General features: G+C 42.7%; 1 protein-coding gene across 1 annotated transcript in view; it reads right to left on the bottom strand.

The window, feature by feature from the left end:
- Positions 1-21,161, bottom strand: part of LOC138196809 (dystrophin-like) — a 137,202-nt gene that overhangs the window by 99,042 nt on the left and 16,999 nt on the right. The window contains 10 exon segments of the mRNA XM_069147172.1: positions 935-964; positions 967-994; positions 996-1,019; positions 1,021-1,054; positions 2,786-2,856; positions 3,106-3,185; positions 3,188-3,206; positions 7,003-7,095; positions 9,055-9,135; positions 9,929-10,021. Coding sequence (XP_069003273.1) covers positions 935-964; positions 967-994; positions 996-1,019; positions 1,021-1,054; positions 2,786-2,856; positions 3,106-3,185; positions 3,188-3,206; positions 7,003-7,095; positions 9,055-9,135; positions 9,929-10,021 — 553 coding nt within the window.

Here is a 21,161-nt window from a genome sequence, read left to right as displayed (position 1 = left end):
CTAACTCACTCACTCACTTACTCTCTAACTCACTCACTCTCTAACTCACTCACTCTCTAACTCACTCACTCACTCTCTAACTCACTCACATCACTCACTCACTCACTCACTCACTCTCTAACTCACTCACTCTCTAACTCACTCACTCACTCTAACTCACTCACTCACTCACTCTCTAACTCACTCACTATCTACTCACTCACTCACTATCTAACTCACTCACTCTAACTCACTCACTCACTTACTCTCTAACTCACTCACTCTCTATCTCACTCACTCACTTACTCTCTAACTCACTCACTCTCTAACTCACTCACTCTCTAACTCACTCACTCACTCTCTAACTCACTCACTCACTCACTCACTCACTCTCTAACTCACTCACTCTCTAACTCACTCACTCACTCTAACTCGCTCACTCACTCACTCTCTAACTCACTCACTATCTAACTCACTCACTCACTATCTAACTCACTCACTCTAACTCACTCACTATCTAACTCACTCACTCACTCTCTAACTCACTCACTCACTCACTCACTCTCTAACTCACTCTAACTCACTCACTCTCTAGCTAACACACTCTTTAACTCACTCTTTACTCACTCTCTAACTCACTCACTCACTCTCTAACTCACTCTCTAACTCACTCATTCTCTAACTCACTCTCTAACTCACTCACTCTCTAACTCACTCTCTAACTCACTCCCTGTCTGACGTGAAGAGTCCACGTCGATGCATCTCTTCAAACTGTTTCTACGAGACGATGTGAACGACTTGGGCAGGTGGGAGTGACGCGTTCAAGCCAAGCAGATCGCCGCGGCAACACCGCATCCCGAGCGCGAAACACGAGAGGAGCTTTTAACTCGCCGTGAATATTCTTCTCTGGAGTTAGCGGTGTGTGTGTGTGTGTGTGTGTGTGTGTCTCAGTTACCCTCAGGGTCCAGCAGCCTCTCTATCCCAGGTGTTGCTCTGCCTTGGTGAAGGCGTGTTCCCAGCTTGTCGATGGCCGACGTCTTCCTTCTCCACGGAGCTCCAGTCGAACAGCTCCGGTCTGGACGGGACGAGGGGGAGAAACCACGGTCAAAACACACACACACACCACACACACACACACACACACCACACCACACACACACACACACACACACGACGAAGTCACCACCAGGTTTCACAGCGACGTGTTGCGTTGCATTAGGAGGGTCTGATTCCACTGTTTTCTGTGGGAGTGAAGGCCGAACGGCACAAACGACGTCACGGCGGCCATTTTCCCCACCATCTGCGATGAGGTGTGTCATTGGGAACACGGCAACGGTCGTTTATGGACAGCAGAAAGTCAGAAGGAGGATTTATATATAGTTCAGAGCGAATTTTCGAAACGACACCAAATACGTTCGTCGACGATGGAAAACGTCATCGGGTCCCGTCTGCTTTTAAAATGTGTCCGAGGAGTATTTTGGTTTCCGGTTGACGTCCACGGAGAGATGATGTCACCGTCAAGAAGGTCTCTCGAGGATATTAGCGCAATTAGAGTTTGCAACCAATTCGGGAGTTCGGTTTTGAACCATCGACTTCGAAAAAAAAAAAAAAAAAAACTGGAGAGCTGGTTTCCACGGCGACGTCTGGCTGCGGTGTTAATTTTTTTTCTTTCGGGGGCGCTTGGCGACGAGTGTTTTCATCGAAGTTGGTCCTCTTTGCATTTCCCTTTTTCATCATTGTTATGAAACTTATTTATAAATTATTAATAAAACTCAATTCGTGCTTCACAATTGTTTTAGTTTTATTTAATCATTTCTCCTATGAGACTCAGATTTGAATTGTTTTCTTTGACTTTTAATTTGACTTTGTATTCATTTCAGGTTTTAATACTTCTTTCATAAAAAAGCTTTAAAAATTTGTCTCATTATTACTTTTTCTCTATTTATATTTCCATATGCATTAGTCCTCAAATCTTTTTAAAAAAAACAAAATTAATTATAAGATTTTTTTTTTGTTTTTTTTGTTTTGTATTTACATTGTGTTCCTGAATTTGACCCAGACTGAAGTAATTGATCAAAAAAAAGTCTTTGAATAAATGCAGTTAAAACGATATTTCCTTCTGAAAATATAGTACTTCATAAGAATTAAGTAGAAGTACAGTACGAGTACCTTCAATATATACCTTGTAACTTCATAACTTGAGCTTTCTAAACAGATTTCATTTTTTTATATATACTTAAATATTTTATTGAAGTTTTTTGTTGTTGTTTTTTTTTAGAAAGATAGAGAGAAAGAGAGAAACAAATCCCCCCAAAATAGTAACTGATCAATAATCAATAACACTTATCAAGATGGACAAAATGGATCAAATATGTCAGAATAAGGAAATTGGCTTCCTAACCTCACGCGTGTTTATATGTATTTCATTTTTTGGGTGTTTTTTTATTTCTTAAAAAGACAATCGGTCTTTTATTATTTATTAATAGTTCAGATTCAAGTAATAAAACCCCTCTGAATGTTATTTCTAATATCTGTTCGCTTCTGTCTCCTTCTTCGTCTCCTGATTTTATTTTTTTCCACCGCGGTGCCGAACGGGGTTTAAAATATATCTATTTGATGAAATGTGTTCGGTTTGGAGGGATCCGACGCTCGTCTTGCCGCTTTGACGTTCCCCGTTTGTTCTTGTGCTTCGTTTTCTTTCTCTAACGCGCACGCAACCGCGCGCACAACACACACACACACACACACACACACACACACACACACGCGTGCACACACACTCACACACACACCAGTTTTACAGTACCTGTGGCTGTGGATGAGGGCGTTGAAGGCCAATCCATCATTCCAGCTGCTGGAGAAGTTAACCACGTTGACCTGGGGGACGGAGATAATGGATATTAAAGGACCGACCCCGGTGGACGCAGCGTCCCCCTACCCCCTTTTCCTCCCCCTCCGTTGCCAGCACGAGCTTGTAATGCATAAAGCCAATAGAATACTTTAAAGGGCTAAAAATGGGTTTCAGATGGAAGTAAAATGATATATTTACCATTATTTGCTATATTTTGAGTCCAGTTCTGTTTATGATCAATTTTACCCGAGAAAAGAAGCGGAAGAGGGACCAACCTGAGGGTATTGGCGCGTGTTCTGACGAACCCAACTCAGCAGAATCTTCTCACTGTTGGTCTGCTGTAGGCCCGCCATCAATCCTTCATCACATCCTTTACCTGCGCAAAAACACACAAGACATTTAAGATTTGTATTCGCCATGAAACATGGACCGTCGAGCGGTGACAGTTTTCTTAAGTTCCTAAAGTGTGTAAAAAAAAAAAATAAAAAAAAAAAATAAATAAAAATCCAAAGTGGACGTGGTGGAAAATTCTACCGAGTGAGGACTTCTCGTACGAGGCTGGGAGGTCGCCTTGACGACGAGAGACGTCGTTAAACGTCCGAGAAAGATAAAAAAATGGAAAAATAAAAAAGCGCACAGTCAAAGGACACTCGCACGCATATCCTTCCGTGCGGGAGCCTGTGTGTGTGTGTGTGTGTGTGTGTGTGGTGTGTGTGTGCGTGTGCGTGTGCGTGCGAGTGTGTGTGCGTGTGTGTTTCTTTGGCAGCTGTGAGTGACAGTTCTGGATCACTTGTCGGGGCTCGGAGGGAGGAGGCGCGAAGCGTTTCACTGCCCGGTTGCGCGTTACTTAATGCATATCTTACCCTCACCTTTTCTATCTGTCGCTCTCTCTGACACACACACACACACACACACACACACACACACACACACACCACACGCGAGGATCGGATAAATAATTAGTTTCAGGACAACTGATGGATTGCTTTATGAGGATTTCAATCTCTCCTCTCCATCTAAATTCAGGACAGGACGAGACTCAAAGATAACCTCAACTTGTATTATTAAGCATGTTTCCTTCCCCGGTATTAAATACTGTATGTGCAGGACTTGAGGCTATTATTCTGTCGCATATTACAAAAAATAGGTTGCAAAGAAAAGAAAAAAAAAGCAACCGGGACTACGGAGGTCTTGATGGAGGCGAACGGTTCAAAGCTGGTGGTTTGAGCACATTTGAGTCGAGTCCAAATCCACTTTTTCAAGTTTAACAGTGAATAATGTCAAAGTGGGAGGTGGAGTTAACGTGGTGTGACGTGGACATGAAACGATGAGTCATCTCCTGGAATAATGGCGGATTCTCTGCAGAGACAACAGGACAAGCTCGTGGAGAACAATAATAACAATAATAATAATAATCTGTCATGCTGTTAATCGTGTTTTTGTTTATCTTTTGCATGTTTGCATGATGCTGAATGTCCTCAGAGTACGTCCATCCATCCTTCCTCCCTCCCTCCCTCCCTCCATCCTTCCCTCCTCCCTCCTTCCCTCCCTCCCTCTATCCATCCATCCTTCCCTCCATCCTTCCTCCCTCTCTCTGATCTCCCAACGAGGCCTTCCCTCCATCCTTCCTCCCTCTCTCTGATCTCCCAGAGGGACATCACACTGGTCGCGAGGGTCGGAGGACTTTATCGAACGCGTTCAACTTATCGGCCGTTGATCAGGTGAACGTTGGACGACAAAAAAAAAAAAAATCCAGTTATAAGCCTTAAAAAGTCCAGAAAACAGCCCAAGTCTAACACCTCACACACACACACACACACTCGCGCACACACACAGACACACTGGCGCGCACACACACACACACACACACACTCGCACACAACTAAACCTATTAATAGAGTTCGGTATAATTCGGGTGTCGAGGTGAATTCCCAGCAAGGGGACTCAAGACGAGCTCACACACACACACACACACACACACACACACACACACACACACACACACCTCCACTCAGGTTTGTTAGCGATTCCTCACAGAATGTAGTCTGCCGGGTGTAAAGAAGGGGGACTCATTTGGGAGTAGGTCACTGCATGCATTTCCACCTTAATTTGAGGGAGGGGGTCAAGGGGAGAGAGGGAGGGAGGGAGGGAGGCGGGGTTTGACAAACACAAACGCACACACACACACACACACACACACTTTTACCTTCACAGAAATCCACTCACACAGAAAGCCCTCGCAGACCGGCACACTTCCCCACAATAACAGAGACGCACTTCCACATGCGTAACCGCAAACACACACTCAACACACACACACACACACACACACACACACCTTATTATGGAGTTGTGTTTTTGCTATTAATCGCGTCATTAAGTCTGCGCTAAAACCAGCGCGATTGAGACATTAGCATCCGTTCGACTTAATGAGGAATGAAACGCAATTGTAAAAAAATAAAAATGGCGTCGTAACGCGAGCCGTTAAAACGACTCGCCGAAGTCCGTCGTGCGATAGAATCTTGTTTGTTTTTTTGTGCCCCCTTTAAATAAAGCTTATGGGGAGGGAGGGGGGGAGTCACACAGGCAACAGTGGAGGTTTTGATGTGTCTGAATTGGAGGGAGATGAAAGAAGGCAGCAAAAAATATATATAAATAAATACAAGACGTGATGGAAAAAAAACGGAACATTAAAGGACATTTTTGCGAGCATCCTTGTCCTTTGTTTTTTTGTTGTTATTGTTTTGGGTTTTTTTTTGCATCAATGTGGCTGCTGGATGTGTTGGACCTGCGCTTGGTTTATGGTTTTCAGGTCGGGAGACACGAAGACATAAATTCACCGTCGATCCAAATTTAGGATATTCATCAAGATGGTTGGGGGGGGGGGGGGGGGGTGGAGTCAAATAGAAATGTTTCAATTTTAAATGTGGATTATTTTTGAAGTATTGACATTTTTGCGGCTACGGACCGCATAACGTGGAACTAGATAAATAAGATAAATAATAAAAAGTAAATGTCATTCTGGACATGAAATTGGGAGTATTAAAGACGGAGTAGGTTAAAGATAATAAATGACACAGTTGCTTTTAATTTGTGAAAACAAGCTTGTCAATAAAACGACGGCAAAGACATTATTTAAGATGGAGGGAGCTTTTTTTTTTCCTTTTTTTTTTTTTAATGCTTTTTAGAAATACTCTCACGTTTGTCCAGTGAATTACATTCATGTTGTTTTTTTCTATTCGGTTCATTTAAAGGTTCATTTTGTAGGATTTCGGCGGATCTATCGACAGAAACTTGACAGAAAAATGGATAATTGTGTTTTCATCTGTATTTAATCACGCGAGTCCAGCTGGTTGCAGTCCTCAAACTCACCACTAGATGTCACTCAATCCTACAGACCACTTTAATAATTGACTGGATGATATCTAATGTCGGATATTGGAAAACAAAAATGTTTCAAAGTCTTGGTTTGACTTATGTCGCGCATACGTGTTGCGATATGTCCGTCTGACTAAATACGGCGACGTACCTCAGAGGAACTTCCGACCGGGAACGCAAAGATCTCGATGACAATCGGCGACGACGGAGACCTTCGGGGGGCGAGTTTCAAAGCTCACGCTGTGACGACGTTCTCGCTGCGAAGTACCGACGTCCGCCTCGAACGAGAAAAGAAACGCTTCCCTTTCTTCCGCCCTTCGTCGTTTGTTCCTCCGGTTCCCTGCGAACACCGATCGAACGGGCGGCCCGAACTTCTCCGGCTGGACGACGCTGACCGGATAAACGGCGGATCGGCAAGTTTTTCCGGAGCGGACGACAAACCACCGACGCCGCAGCTGGTTCACTTTGAGTATTCTGAAGATTGTTTTTATTGATTTTTTTTTGTTTTTTTTTGTACTCAAGTGCAGCAATCTTCCTCGCAGCTCGTTTGTCTCGACTGCGTCGCCCTCTGAAAAGGCGCCGCCGAATGTGGCGTAATTACACAGTGAAATGTACACACATGTAATTAAGAGTTGCGGGGAGACCGAGCGGCTCCTTTTTTCAGTTTTTCTTTCGGTGAGTTGAATCAAATCCCCCCCCTCCCCCTCCCCCGAGAGGTCGAGGTAAAGGAAAGGTACCCCCCCCCCCCAAAAAAAAAAAGAAATTATGAACGCAGCTGATGCCGTAAAACGCACCTGCCAGTGGAGAATGATGCTCCAGATGAGCCCGAGGATCAGTTTGTGATTCCCATCGACGATGTCCGACGCGCCGATATTCACCAATTCAACCTGGAGGAGAAGGAACAAAAACTAAATCAAAAACTCATCGCGGTTCGTTCGCAAACATCCGAACTCGGTGGATCCTGAGGTTGGTTTTTTTTTTGCTGAGGAGGCAGTATGTACTTGTCATTTCTGGTCACCTGTCAAACATCTAATTCCCCAACATTTCTCACAGACTTTTTTTTTTTTTTAACCGACTAAAAAGCTGAAATTTAAAGGACCCGCACATGGACAAGAAAAACCGGCTGACGTCATACACCGACAATAACTGGCTAACTAACGTCATGGCTACATACATGGAAAATATCACACTTTGATAAAAGGCAACTACAAATTTGAAACGTGCAACGACAAATTCCCCGATATTACAACAACAAAAATAAAAATAAAAAAATCTCTGACTTCTTTCTGTCTGGAAAAGAGTTTCTAAAATTCCCTGCAATTTAGTAGTTATTTTTTTAACATTATTACTTTGCCCCGTGTGCAGCAGCGTGTTGGCAAAGCAATGGTGTTAAAAAAAAGAAATCAAATATGGCGTTAATGTCGAGACACAAAACGGCTGACGAGGCGTTTTTTTTTTTTTTTTTTTTTTGGAGGGGGGGGGGGGGGGTACGAGGAGTTTGAGGTGAGACGGTGCGACGAGGAACTCGAAATTTCGAAAACGCTTCAGGGGCGTCGTTGTAAAGAGAAATATATTCCCAGTAACAGCCGTCGTCTGCAGAGATGCTCAATTAAAGAGCGCCGGCATCGCTTTGCTCTCCTTCCCGGTGGAAAGGTGCGTCGGCCTTTCACCTCGAAGGTGTCCAGTGATGCCACAGACATGACGGATAACAACTTGGAAAATAAATCATCGGAAGTTGCTGTACGAGTTCCTCTGACTGCTGTGTAACAAAAAAAAAAAAAAACACCGAGGCATCGAGCCTGAGATGAAAAAAAAAAACTTCTTATGAATTTCAAATGATACATTTACACGTGAAGAGAAAGCTTTGATGTAAAAAAAATAATAATAATAAAAAAAAGGTCAGTTAAAAGTTCTATTAATACATATTTTCACATGTATCTATGAAAGGAAACATTTAACAGCAGAGGAAAGTCAAACTGTTCCTTTAATCTAATGCACCCTCACGGATAAAAACTAAAACAAGTTATCTGTCACGCTTTATACTGCTCTAATATTATTATTATTATTTTTTTTAAAATGCCACATTTATACAAATCTCTTGCCAGGAATAACCTCTGGACTATATATAGAGGAGAAGGGGACGCGCGAGGGGAGGATGGAGGATACAGGAAGGAGGTGTCGAGGTGAGTCAGAGCAAACGGATGCAAACAGAAGCGAAGGTGACATAAAGGAGGGGATGAAGAAAACAATAAAAAAATCTTTCTTAGACGGCAGAATAAAGTATTTAATAAAAAAAAAAAAAAAAAAACCCAGACGAGGCTGAAGGTGTACGGGAACAAAGCTGAACTTCTCACGCTTGCTCTCCTCCAACTTGAAGTTCTCCGAATTACATGCGTCGCTGTAATTTCCCCGCACGCGTGTCCCGAGTGTTTTACGCGCCGAGTCGCTCGCTGTTCCTCGTGTCCGCGGCGGTCGTCAGGGAAACGAGAGCGCTCGCGACGGCTTGACGCGTTTCTGACGCGCACCTTCCTCCCCCACCCCCCACCACCCCCGTTAAGGTGTTTGTGCTCGGCGGTTTTTGAGGAGAAGAAGAAGAAGAAGTGACCCGCCGCGGACTCAACCAGATCACCAGATTTTGAGACTCGGCCTTTTTTTTCGCGAACCGAGCGAAACTTTCGAAAGCGTTCGGCCGACCGCGGTTCTTCGCCGAATCCGCCTCGTGCCGGATTCGCGGCCACCGAAGCGGCGAAACTCAGCGTTTTATTCCCCTCGACTGTTCCCTCGGGTCCCGCCGCGGATTTTAACGTCGCGTCCCGTGCGACGGCGGCGTGAAGAGCGACACTCACGTTGTTCTTCTGCAGGATCTGCAGAGCGCGGTTGACATTGTTGAGCGAGTGGACGCGTGTGAATCCTCTCTCCAGCCTCACCTGCGCACGCACACACACACACACACACACACACACACACACACAGAGAGAGAGAGCAGACAGGAGGAGATTATTGAGGCATAAACAGACCTTGCTCAGGGGCGTCCGAGAGCGCTACAAATGGCCACATTACAATAAAAGTGTGCGTCTGTCTGTGTGCGTTTTCCCATTACCATGAGGAGATGGTATCAAACAACAACAAAAAAAAGAGGCAAAGGTCACGGTGTCTTTCTGAGATGGAGACGAGGAGGAGGATGGAGAGAGGTGTAAAGACGAAGAGAAAGTGTGAGGGAGATTAGGAGAGAGAGCAGCCAGACAGAGGAGGAGGAGGAGGAGGAGGAAGATGAGGAGGTGAGGAGAGCTGGAGGGGAAAAGAACAACAAGGTGGGAGGAGAAGTTTGATTAAGACTGTGGGCTGATGTGTGTGTGTGCTCTCGCTCTTTCTATTCCTTTCCCAGATTGGTTCAGGGTTGTTGTTGTTGTTGTTTTTGTTTAAATCTTTGGCACTGTGCAACAAGAACTGAGGTTCGGGAAAATATTGGAAAACGCTCACCGGCACTCGAAAATGATCACGTAAAAGTCGAATCGACACGTTTTGCAGCTCCTCGATAGAGGAAGGATGGACCGCAGGACTCAGTGTTGGCCGGGTGTGTACCGACATCTTCTGCTTCACGCTGTTCACCTCTGATGCCGAAGGAGCCATTTAGCAGTGTCATAAAACGCTGCTGTATGTCCTGGTGTGTGTGTGTGTGTGTGTGTGTGTGTGTGTGTGTGCGTGTGCGTGCGTTCGTACCAGCCCGTGTCCCGTCAGGCCCTCCAGCAGCTCCAGCAGGCGTCGTCCATCGCACAGGTCCGAGAACAAATTCTCCACCGGTGGTTTCCCTGTCTGAGAAAGAAACGAGAGCGGCGCTTTGAACCGGACGTCCTCGGACGTCACGAGGTTTTTTTTAATTAGAATTACAATGACGACCGCGCGGCGAGATTCGACACGTTTATCGCCGGAGAGAGAGACGAGCAGTGTTTTGTGAAGGGTGAAGATACGGGTCAATATAAAGGTCGATTCCCATCGTACGCGGTGCTGAATGAGAAAAAAAATAACAGGTATTACTTTGCAAGTATGTTGTCAAAAATGTGGGGGGGAAAAAAAAATATTTCCATGAAGAAGATGGTTGCCGGGTGAGAAGTCCTGCCTGACCTCAGCACTGACCTTCGCAGTGTTAGTTAACCATGAGAGGTTTTTTTTATCCGTTGCTTTAACTAAGTATTATGAACATGTATTACCTTTATTGAAGTCTTTCAACCATTTAGTAATCTCTGTCAACTGTTTTGCAATTTTAGTTACCTATTAGTAGCGTTTATCTGTTACTTTAACGAATTATTCGGACTATTTATTACATTTATTAAAGCGTTTCAACCATTTATTGCGTTAAGTAATTGGTTTTTTTTTTTTACCTGTTTAGCAATTTTAGTTTAAACATTAAAAAACATTTATACATTAGTTTAACTAATTACTCTGACCATTTATTACTATTAATGAAGCCCTTTAACCATTTATTGCTTTCAGCAGACATGTTAGTTCACCATTAGAAGCGTTTATCTATTACTTTTACCGAACTGGTAAAGTGTTTCAAACATTTATTCCTTCTAGTTATTCGTGTCAGCGACTTGAATTAATCATTTCAAGCATTTATACATCACGCTGAGCTCTTCAGCTAACTACCTTCAACTACTTTTCGCTGACTATTTCAACCTTCTACTACTTTTAACAACATATTTCAACCAATTTATCGAAAAATTGACGTCACGCGCCTGATTACGTTTAATTACTTTTGGCGGAGCTCTCCGGAATGACGCACATTTTTAATTTGACGAATATTGTTTTATGTGCAAAATGTTCTTTTTCCCACATTATTTCCCAACAGTTCAATTACTTTAATTTAACCCTGATTTTGAAAGTGACCTTCACACGCACGCAGTTTTATTAGAAATATCATAGTTTAAGATCAGCTAATCTAGACTCTCTTTCTTTTTTTTTTTTGAGGCAACGCTTGATTTAGCATGTCGAGCAGTAATTACGAGAAAGTGCGAGAGAAATTGGCGGAGACGGCGGCAGGGACACAGACAATAGATCTGCAAAGTAAAGACCGTTTTATTTCAAATGAACCTTTTTCTTTATGGTTTTGCAAAGGGGGGGGGGGGATCATGTACAGATGACATTACGAGTCTCTCCTGCAGAAATCACCTCTCCTGGATTATTACAACCACGCATGGCAGGAGGTACCAGCCAGCCCCCGCGTCTAAAAGGCATTACAAATACAAAAAAAAAAAAAATACAAAAAAAACACAACACTGGAAGAAAAGTGAGAAAAGAAAAACATGCTTTTTTCTAAAATTATAATAATAAAAAAAAAAAAATTCTGTTATCAATCTTTCTGCGCAAAGCCTTCTTCCTATCGGTGTCTCATTTTCCACACTTCCTCTCGGTTATTACACTCCCACCGTCTCCCACCTACTCTCATTCTCTCGCATTCAATTCTCCTCTTACGTTCCTTATTTTCCATCCTCTGTCTACGTTTTCCTGCCCCTCCACCCGAGCCGCTCGGCGTAGTCCTGGAGGCCTGATATTGAGTCATTCTCCACACCGGGGCAGAGTGTGTGTGTGTGTGTGTGTGTGTGTGTGTGTGTGTGTGTGTGTGTTGGAAGTCGACGTTATTACATGAATGCAGGCGATAAGTGAAGAAAACCGCAGATGAACACGGACGAACAAAATACCATAAAAAAGGAGACATATGCACATTATAATGTTAAACTACACACACACACACACACTTCCTTTCTCCACGCTGCCCACACACACCCATTGAAAAAATAAAATAATAATAAATCTCCCTCTTGTCCATTTGAGCGACCAGCTCTCCCTTTATATTTTCCGCACACAGTTCCTCGGGTGTTTTTCCCTGTAATTAAACTCTCAAGATGAACCACTCGAAAACCGCCACAAAACACTGGTCTTTACTTAGAAGTGAAGAATCATTCAAAAAGTGTACACACACACACACACATCCGTGCTCATAAACTCTATTCAGCAAGCAGACGTTTGAGATTTTTCTTTGCCGCGTGAATAAAAAGCCGGCCGAAGAGCGGTAATGCTATTACTTATAAAAGCTTTTTTTTTAATTTCGCTTGTCAGGCCGCCGACGGACGACAGAAAAAGTATGAAATTAACAATTTTCTGCGTTTATTACAAAATAAGGAAGTACTCCTCCAGTTGCGATATCAAAATGTCGAAATCACGAGCGTTCGCCATTTCAAACGAACGTGCCGACGCCTTTCAAAATAAAACGGCAGAACTCGCCGGCTTGAGTTTAAAGTAGCATTCGGCAAACGTATCAGCTTTTTATGTTTAGCCAGAGACACGTTGTTGTCGCCTTGTTGTTGTCGTGGTTTTCTGCACTGCCCCCTACTGGTGAAACAGTGCAAGTGGCGGGCTTGTTTACAAAAGCACAGCGGATCGGTTGTAACACTTGAAGTTGTCAGAAATCATACAAGTCCAAAAATATGTTTGTGTTTAAAAAAAAACAACAACAACAAAAAACTGGGATCTTTATCTGATTAATTTGGGTCTTAAAGTCCTGGAACGAATATCGGTTTCACGCTTCGCTTTCCTCATTCTGACGAACGTTGTTGCACATAAGGAGGGAATTTTTTTTTTTATTTTTTTTTTAATAATTTTAAATAGCGAAAGATTAAAAATAAAAACCCTCCTGTACCACCGGGGTTTCGGGGGTAATATGAAGGGCAGCCTGTTCTCTGCGTCTGCCAACAGATAAGTGTGAAATCAGAGGCTGCTCGCGCTGCACGCTTCAGTCCTGATTTGTTTTTTTTTGCACTTATGTATCTTTTCATCTCCTTCCACGCGCACACACACACACACACACACACACACACACACACACACACAGTCATGTCACACATTTTGCACATGCCTAACTAGTGTGTGTAGGACACAACTAAACACACACAAAAAAAAAAGCGTGTTTTCATCTTCAGCAAACACTGATGCCAGCGAGTGCAATGACCTCCACCGGCATGCCATCAGAATTTCAAACATCGCTGACTCATTTCTGATATAAGTGTTGTCCCCCCCCCCAACCCCCCCCAAAAAAAAAAGGTGATATCGTCTCATCAAAACCAGACTCGACAGACACACAGAGGTGATTCTATTTGATAACAGTGAGAAATAATGATTCCATTCGCCTTTAAAAAAAAAAAAAAAAGAGGAGGAGAGGGGAAACGTGTTTTGGCTTAAACTGACGACGCGACACGGTATCACGGGAGAAGAAACGGTATCACGGGGGGGGGGGGGGTCTGATTTCGTATGTATATGCATGTCAAAAAATAATCTCAAAATGATAGAATGTATCATATTCACGCATCGGTTTTGACACTACAGAGCAGCAATTTAAGTTTTTTTTTAATTATTATTACGTAAATGGACTCTTGTCTAAATATCACATAATTAAACCAAAAATTTCAAATACAAGCAATTACACCATCGAGGGCTGAAACTCATGTTTTGTTTTTTCTTTGAGGATTATCTTCGCTAACTTTTTAATGAGCTTTTCCCCGCGCTAGTCCTCCAAGCGCAGGAATTAAAATATTTCAGATTTTTAAATGAGACAGCTATTGACGAGAGTTGGTACTTTTTGAACGGTCCCTGACTTCAAGCTCACTATTTTTTTTTTCCCCTCGAGGTCATTCGTTATCGGATCAATAGGCAATCATCAGACCTTTACATCATCGCTCAGCCTCGTCCTGCACCGAACCGCTAACGTGGTGGAACCTCATTAAAAGTTATCGAAGATAATCCGCAAAGAATGTCTGAATATTTTTAAAAGGAAATATTTCTGTTGTGATTTCCATCTGTCTTTTAGCCTCACTCTAAAAACTCAAGAGTTTTATCCATTCATGTTTAGACGACGAGTAAAGAGGGGGGTGGGGAGGGGGGGGAATACCGTGGTAGCAAGACACTGTTGTTGTTGTTTTTTTACTTAAAGGTTCAATCCGGATCCAAGAGATGTTTTAAAGATGTCGCCGTCTGTAATTGAATTTTCGAGCGGGGGTCCTTTTTGAAAAAAAAAAAAAAAAAAAAAAAAAAAGAAACACTAAATCACCACGGGAGGAAAGATGACACAAAAGATGGGACGTACGCTTCGCAATCTGATCTGAGGACGGCAGAGGAGGAAGACAAAAAAACAAACAAACAAACAAAAACACCACCCCTCGCATCTCAGTGACCGGGTACCCATCACGCCTCCTCCATCCTCCAAGTGTCTGGATTTCATTGAGATACCAGTCGACGTGACACATTTAATGGGAACACGTCTTTTTCTTCTCCCGGGCTGGCGGCAGATTGAGTAGCTGCCTTGAAATGATTATTTTTTTTATTTTAGGTTTTAGTGACGCGAGACGTCAGCTGTCTGAACTCAACTGTTAACTGACTCGCTGATAGAACAAGATAGATAGTCATTTTAAGTCCGAGGCCATCCGTGTGCGTTGTTTCTTATCTGCGCTGGATTACCGACCGGATCAAGTTGGCAAATTAACCTGCCCCCTTCCCTCCCCCCGGGGGAGGGAGGGAGGGACGCCCTGCGTCCGTAATTAATTGAATTAATACGACGCTTAATTAAATTGTCAACCGGCTAATTGACGTGACAGACAGTCGAGGGAGAGTTGTTCTCTGAGGCCAAATACAATCAAGAGGCCATGTGTGTTCCATTAGGCGACCATGTACTTGATGGGTACTAGAGGTCACCAACCCTTACAAGAAGATGGCAAAGCCTGGTTCTGTTGGAGGTTTTACCTCCTGTTAAAAAGGAGTTTTTCCTTCCTACTGTTGGAGGTTTTTCTTCCTGTTTAAAGGGAGTTTTTCCTTCCTGCTGTTGGAGGTTTTACTTCCTGTTAAAAGGCAGTTTTTCCTTCCTACTGTTGGAGGTTTTACCTCCTGTTAAAAAGGAGTTTTTCCTTCCTACTGTCGGAGGTTTTTCTTCCTGTTTAAAGGGAGTTTTTCCTTCCTGCTGTTGGAGGTTTTACTTCCTGTTAAAAGGCAGTTTTTCCTTCCCACTGTTGGAGGTTTTACCTCCTGTTAAAAAGGAGTTTTTCCTTCCTACTGTTGGAGGTTTTTCTTCCTGTTTAAAGGGAGTTTTTCCTTCCTGCTGTTGGAGGTTTTACTTCCTGTTAAAAGGCAGTTTTTCCTTCCTACTGTTGGAGGTTTTTCTTCCTGTTTAAAGGGAGTTTTTCCTTCCTACTGTTGGAGGTTTTACCTCCTGTTAAAAAGGAGTTTTTCCTTCCTACTGTTGGAGGTTTTTCTTCCTGTTTAAAGGGAGTTTTTCCTTCCTGCTGTTGGAGGTTTTACTTCCTGTTAAAAGGCAGTTTTTCCTTCCTACTGTTGGAGGTTTTACCTCCTGTTAAAAAGGAGTTTTTCCTTCCTACTGTTGGAGGATTTACCTCCTGTTAAAAAGGAGTTTTTCCTTCCTACTGTTGGAGGTTTTTCTTCCTGTTTAAAGGGAGTTTTTCCTTCCTGCTGTTGGAGGTTTTACTTCCTGTTAAAAGGCAGTTTTTCCTTCCTACTGTTGGAGGTTTTACCTCCTGTTAAAAAGGAGTTTTTCCTTCCTACTGTCGGAGGTTTTTCTTCCTGTTTAAAGGGAGTTTTTCCTTCCTGCTGTTGGAGGTTTTACTTCCTGTTAAAAGGCAGTTTTTCCTTCCCACTGTTGGAGGTTTTACCTCCTGTTAAAAAGGAGTTTTTCCTTCCTACTGTTGGAGGTTTTTCTTCCTGTTTAAAGGGAGTTTTTCCTTCCTGCTGTTGGAGGTTTTACTTCCTGTTAAAAGGCAGTTTTTCCTTCCTACTGTTGGAGGTTTTACTTCCTGTTTAAAGGAAGTTTTTCCTTCCTACTATTGGGAGGTTTTACTTCCTGTTCAAAGGGAGTTTTTCCTTCCTGCTGTTGGGAGGTTTTTCTTCCTGTTAAAAGGGAGTTTTTCCTTCCTACTGTTGGAGGTTTTACTTCCTGTTAAAAGGGAGTTTTTCCTTCCATGCCATGATACGGGTTACCACGGCAACTGAATAAGGCTGCAACACAACCGACGGTCAGACACTGCAGATAAAACTGCTTCTCGTCAGGCTGGTTAAGATATTCCTTCTTGGTAATCTCGAATCGAGCCCTCTCCAGTGTTCGTCCGTTTGGTGGGCCGAATCTTCGTCCTCTCTTCTCCTGTGTGTTTTTCCTCGTGCTCAGGATCACTTCCTGCCCTTGCTGTCACCTTCGTCCAACGAGCTTGCCTCGTTCCATCAGCATCCTCACCGCTCACACCAGCCACAGGCCTCCCACCGCTCAACCCTACCTGCCTATACTTTTCAAAACACCCGATCCTGTGGTCTGCTTTTGGGTCCTTGTCCAAGTTAAATATAAAAGAATAGCGTCAATAAAAGATTCACCCAAACTTTTCACCGGCGCTGTACAAATAAATAAATAAATACCGGCTTATTAAATAGATAATAATGTTTCCTGTGCCTAAAAAAATGTGCCTTTAGGAGCTCACTTTGTCTCATATCCTCACAAACCCGAGAAGAGGGAGGGAGAGAAACACCGGCGAACATTGAAATGGCTTCAATAAATAAGAGAGGCGCAAGCTGCTGGTTTTCTCTCATTTGTTTTTTGAAAGGGTTTTTGTTTAGCAGCTGTTTTCAATCAAATTACTTTTTCGGCCGTACAAAACCTCAACCGCAGGAGTGGGCTAAAAACATCTCTAATGGAGAGCGGCAGCTCTGATATTTGGACGGTTGGGGAACATTTTTGGAACTTTCGGCAACTGGAAAAAAGGAAGAAAAAAAAAACGCATGCTCGGCACAAAAAAAGCATCTTAATTAAAGAAATTCTAGAAATCTAGCAATTCTAGAAATGCAGACACAAAAGTGTAAAAAGGCGTCAAGCGCCCCTAAACAACAGAATATTAAGATTCAGGCTTTCAAACTACACGTTTTATTTTTACAGATTTCACACCAATTTCACGCTTTTTCTTGTTCGACAGCTAGAAACAAAACGTCAGTCTCACCTCTGCGTCGCTCTTTATTTTTCAGCTAATTAAAACCAATAGAAGGTTGCTGTTTTTTCGATGGTGGGAAAGTAAAGAAGCGCGGCGAATTGATTTGTGTCATCGAAAAAGGGGGGGGAAAAAAAAAAAACGATGTTTCCAAGGAGAGAAACAATCTTGACTGTCCAACTCAAACACTTCGAAGGAAAGTAAATGAACAAGTATATTTACATCCATCGTGCTTGTAAAACGAGTGAGAAAAATTCAATGTCGGAGTGTGACGCTGGTTTTTAACCATCAGGCCAGCGCTGCCGGAGGGGTACGGTATATTTTGAGTTCATTTACAAGTGTACGTCTCCACCTGACAGCTGTCGACTTCCATGTCACTCAATTTGTGAAGCTATAAAAGTCCCGTCTTTTCTTTCAGTTATTCCCAACCAAACCTGCTTTTGGCTTCACTTCACGTAAAAGAAAGAAAAAAAAAAGTCGCTCTTATCTCGATCCTGACAGGAACATTTATGGCTTTGCCTGTAAGACGCCATCATCAAAAAAAAAAAAAAGTTGTGTTTTTTTTAGTGGCGTGTGGACTGTAGATAATATTTGATTCACTGAAGCGGTTCTTTACTTTGGAAACATGCATGATGGTGTTTCCCTCAATGGATATTTGACAGCTCAGTGAGGCGACACATCTAAGGCTGATGGGAAAATTGGGGTCGTAAACAAAGGTTTTAACCCAAATTAAAGTTAACTTGATGTCAGAAAAGTCCGATAAACATGACAAGCGGTTAAATAGTCGAGATTTTAGTCTGAACCGGTAATGGAACAAAAGACAAGTTGCATGTCTACAAACTACAAGGTGTGTATGTGAGGGGGAAAATTGTAAAAGTGTTTATGATCAATAGGTGAGAAAGTTATTGACCAAAAAGGTGATAATAGAAAATATTACACAATTTATAAAAAGGTTCAAATGAATGTCAATTCAGTTCTGACCATAAACGGGGTATAAAAAGTGGAAGTAGCTTGCGGGTCTGAAAAATGAGGCTGATGCGGAGGCTGCAGTACCATCGAGTGCCACTAGAGGTCGGCTCCAAAAAGCCTCCATAGACTCCCATTCAACTTGTCTCATGAAATATGAACTCAATAAAAGTTATCTCGGTTGTTGTTTAGCTAAAGTCGCTCCTTCTGATTCGTTTTCTGGAGGTCCATCTGAAAATAATCCCTCATTCATTTGAAAAAAAAACCTCAAAAAGATGTGTTTTTTGGGGGGGGCGTGTCTGTTTGATTGACAGGCCCGTCAACTGCCGGTGGGCGGGGACGTAGTATCGCCGGGGTTTTCCAATCAGATCGAGTCAGATCCACCGCTAGCTCCTCCCACCCACCCAGCTCGTCCAAATATGGTCACTTCCTGCTCCAAAAGATGGCGCCGGATAAAATCCGAACTCGAGGCTTCACAGCGGCCGTTCACGAACCAACGGGTGACGTCGTCGCCGCTGGTCACCGCTTAATGCAAACTGATTGAGTACATTTACAAAACTTTGACTTCACAGTGGCGAAGTTGTTACAGGAAGTTTCCAATATTATGTTTTGTCATATGACAAAAAATGGAAGCAGATGAGAAAACACTCCACCTGTAGAACGTCGAAATATGTTGCAAGTGTCTCGACTGCACAAACAAAGCCGAGACTTTTTTTTTTTTTACTACATGCCGCCACGACCTCAATTAGCATTTAGATGTAAAAGCCGCAACGAGTTCGCGCTAGCGGCCTCCATCACAGTTAAAAGTGTCGCCGCGGATCACCAGAGCAGATGATCGAGCCGGGATACATGGACGGGTCCGAGGGACAGGAACTCTGCCATTTATGTAAAGTTGAAGTCTGAAAGGGGGACAAGACGGATATGATTCTGTGATTCTGAGGTATGCGAGGATTGTACGGTCGGGGGAAGCGTGACTGAGTTACAACTCCCAAAACTTTTATCGGACCCAAACAGCCAACGGAGGCAGATACAGATGCCGCGTTAGTGACGTCATGCCTCCACGGTTGCTTTTTGAAATGGAAAGTTTATGGCAAAAAGAATATTATTGTATATATTACATTCAATCACGTGGAAAAAAAATTACATTTAAAAAACTCTTAATAAATCGTAGTTAAGATAAACCTGTTTTGCAACTATATGCAAATGTTAAGATAAAACTTAAGATCAAAATTCACTCCTTAAAGGAAACAGGTTGGAAAGGTGAGTACAAAAAAAATACAAATACAAATACAAATAGAATACTTTTTCTTATTAAATATGCAAAAGTACCTTTGCACGACCCCGATTCCGAAAAAAGTTTGGACACTAAAGTGTGAATAAAAACAGAACACGAGGATTTGGCAAATCACATAAACACATATTTTGTATCGAAAATAAACCCAAAGAAAAACCATCAAACGTTGAAACTGTGAAATTTGTCTTGCTTTATGAAAAATATGTGCTTTTTTTGGAATTTGATGGCAGCGACACGATTGTGTTGACCCCCCCCTCCTCCCCCGTCGAGGTCAAAACTTAGTCTATGGTTGGACCTTGTGTGAAACTAGAGAGCTTTTAATTTGAAAAAAGGAAGTCAATGCAATCTGCAAAAATATTGAGTCATGTTATTTACTTATTTACTTAATTCAGAAGCACCTGACTTGTTTTCAGCTCTGCCTGAGAGTTTCTGCTGTGGTTTGGTCGTGGTAGTTTACATCCTCTGATCTCTGTGTTTCATGGAGGGCGGAGCTCTATATATATATATATGTAATACAGTATCGTATAAAATATATAAGATATTTCATATTTTATTTATAGTTGGCAACACGAAAATATGCTATTAAAGATGATATTATATATAAAAAACGATAATATAAGTGTCAAACGAGCATGCAACGAAAATGGTGTTGCCTTTTTTTTTTTTTCTCCAAACAAGGCTCCACTTAAAAAAAGGCATGAATCAACATGTGCCGACAGGTGCACAATTTCCAAGCTGGTTTTATCGTATAATAACGTTCCTATTTTCCCCCCAGCGGTTCGCCGAAATCCTATCAAAAAAAACACAGCTGGCAGCCAGTCAAGCTAAAATTGATTTCTAATAGGTGAGTACTGCTGCCAATCAGAAACCTATACAAAAAAAATTTTTAAAAAGGAAAGTTGAAAAAGCACTTCCTCACCTTTTTTTTTTTTTCTAAACTGCGAGAGCTTGGCAGTCACCGAGCCGCGAGCCGTTTTTTTTTTTTTCCCTTTATAAGTTTCGACTCGGGAAAAGATCACTCAGCTGTTTAAAGCGCGTGGCAGCGTTTTCATATTTTCTTTCACAGCTTGATTCAGAACAGGTCGTAAATCCCAGAGGAAATTCTTTAAAGCGGTTCGAAGGTTTGCTGGAAGGCAAACGGAGCTCTTAAGAGACATTTCGCTGACATCACGCCGAAGGCCGTGGAACATCGACGCTCGTTGTGTTTCATTGATTTTTTTTTTTTTTTTTGGTAGGAGTCATTTTGTTATTACGACCAAATTGCCGTCATTTCCCATCGATCGAAGTCGATTTGAAACGATTGCACTGATTATTATGAAACTCATCCTGTCGCTACGGTGAATAGAACAGGACATAATCATAAATCTTTCGTCGCGGTCCTTCGTGGATTTCGAGCCTATGTCCCCCCGCTCTCCTCCACCCACCCCGCCTCCCCCTCCGTCGTCCTCCTTCCCTCCTTATCGCAGCTCTTCTGTTTGTTTTTCCAGAAACCCCGAGCAAACAGTAACGGCCAGGGTGTGAAATTAACACCGGGCGGCGGGCAAATACCGCACCGCTCCTCTCGCTCTCTGAGGCGGATTAACACGTCCACTCTGATCCCGGGGCGTAAAGAAATATCCCTTAATAATCAGAAACGAATCGATTCCTTCACAAATGCTTTTACCACCTC

Source organism: Embiotoca jacksoni, unplaced genomic scaffold (assembly GCF_022577435.1).
Source record: "Embiotoca jacksoni isolate LCO1_2020_lvr unplaced genomic scaffold, fEmbJac1.0.p SCAF_132, whole genome shotgun sequence".
NCBI classification, from domain to species: Eukaryota; Metazoa; Chordata; class Actinopteri; family Embiotocidae; genus Embiotoca; species Embiotoca jacksoni.
The sequence above is the reverse complement of the archived record's forward strand: the minus strand, read 5'-3'. Positions and strand labels throughout refer to the sequence as shown.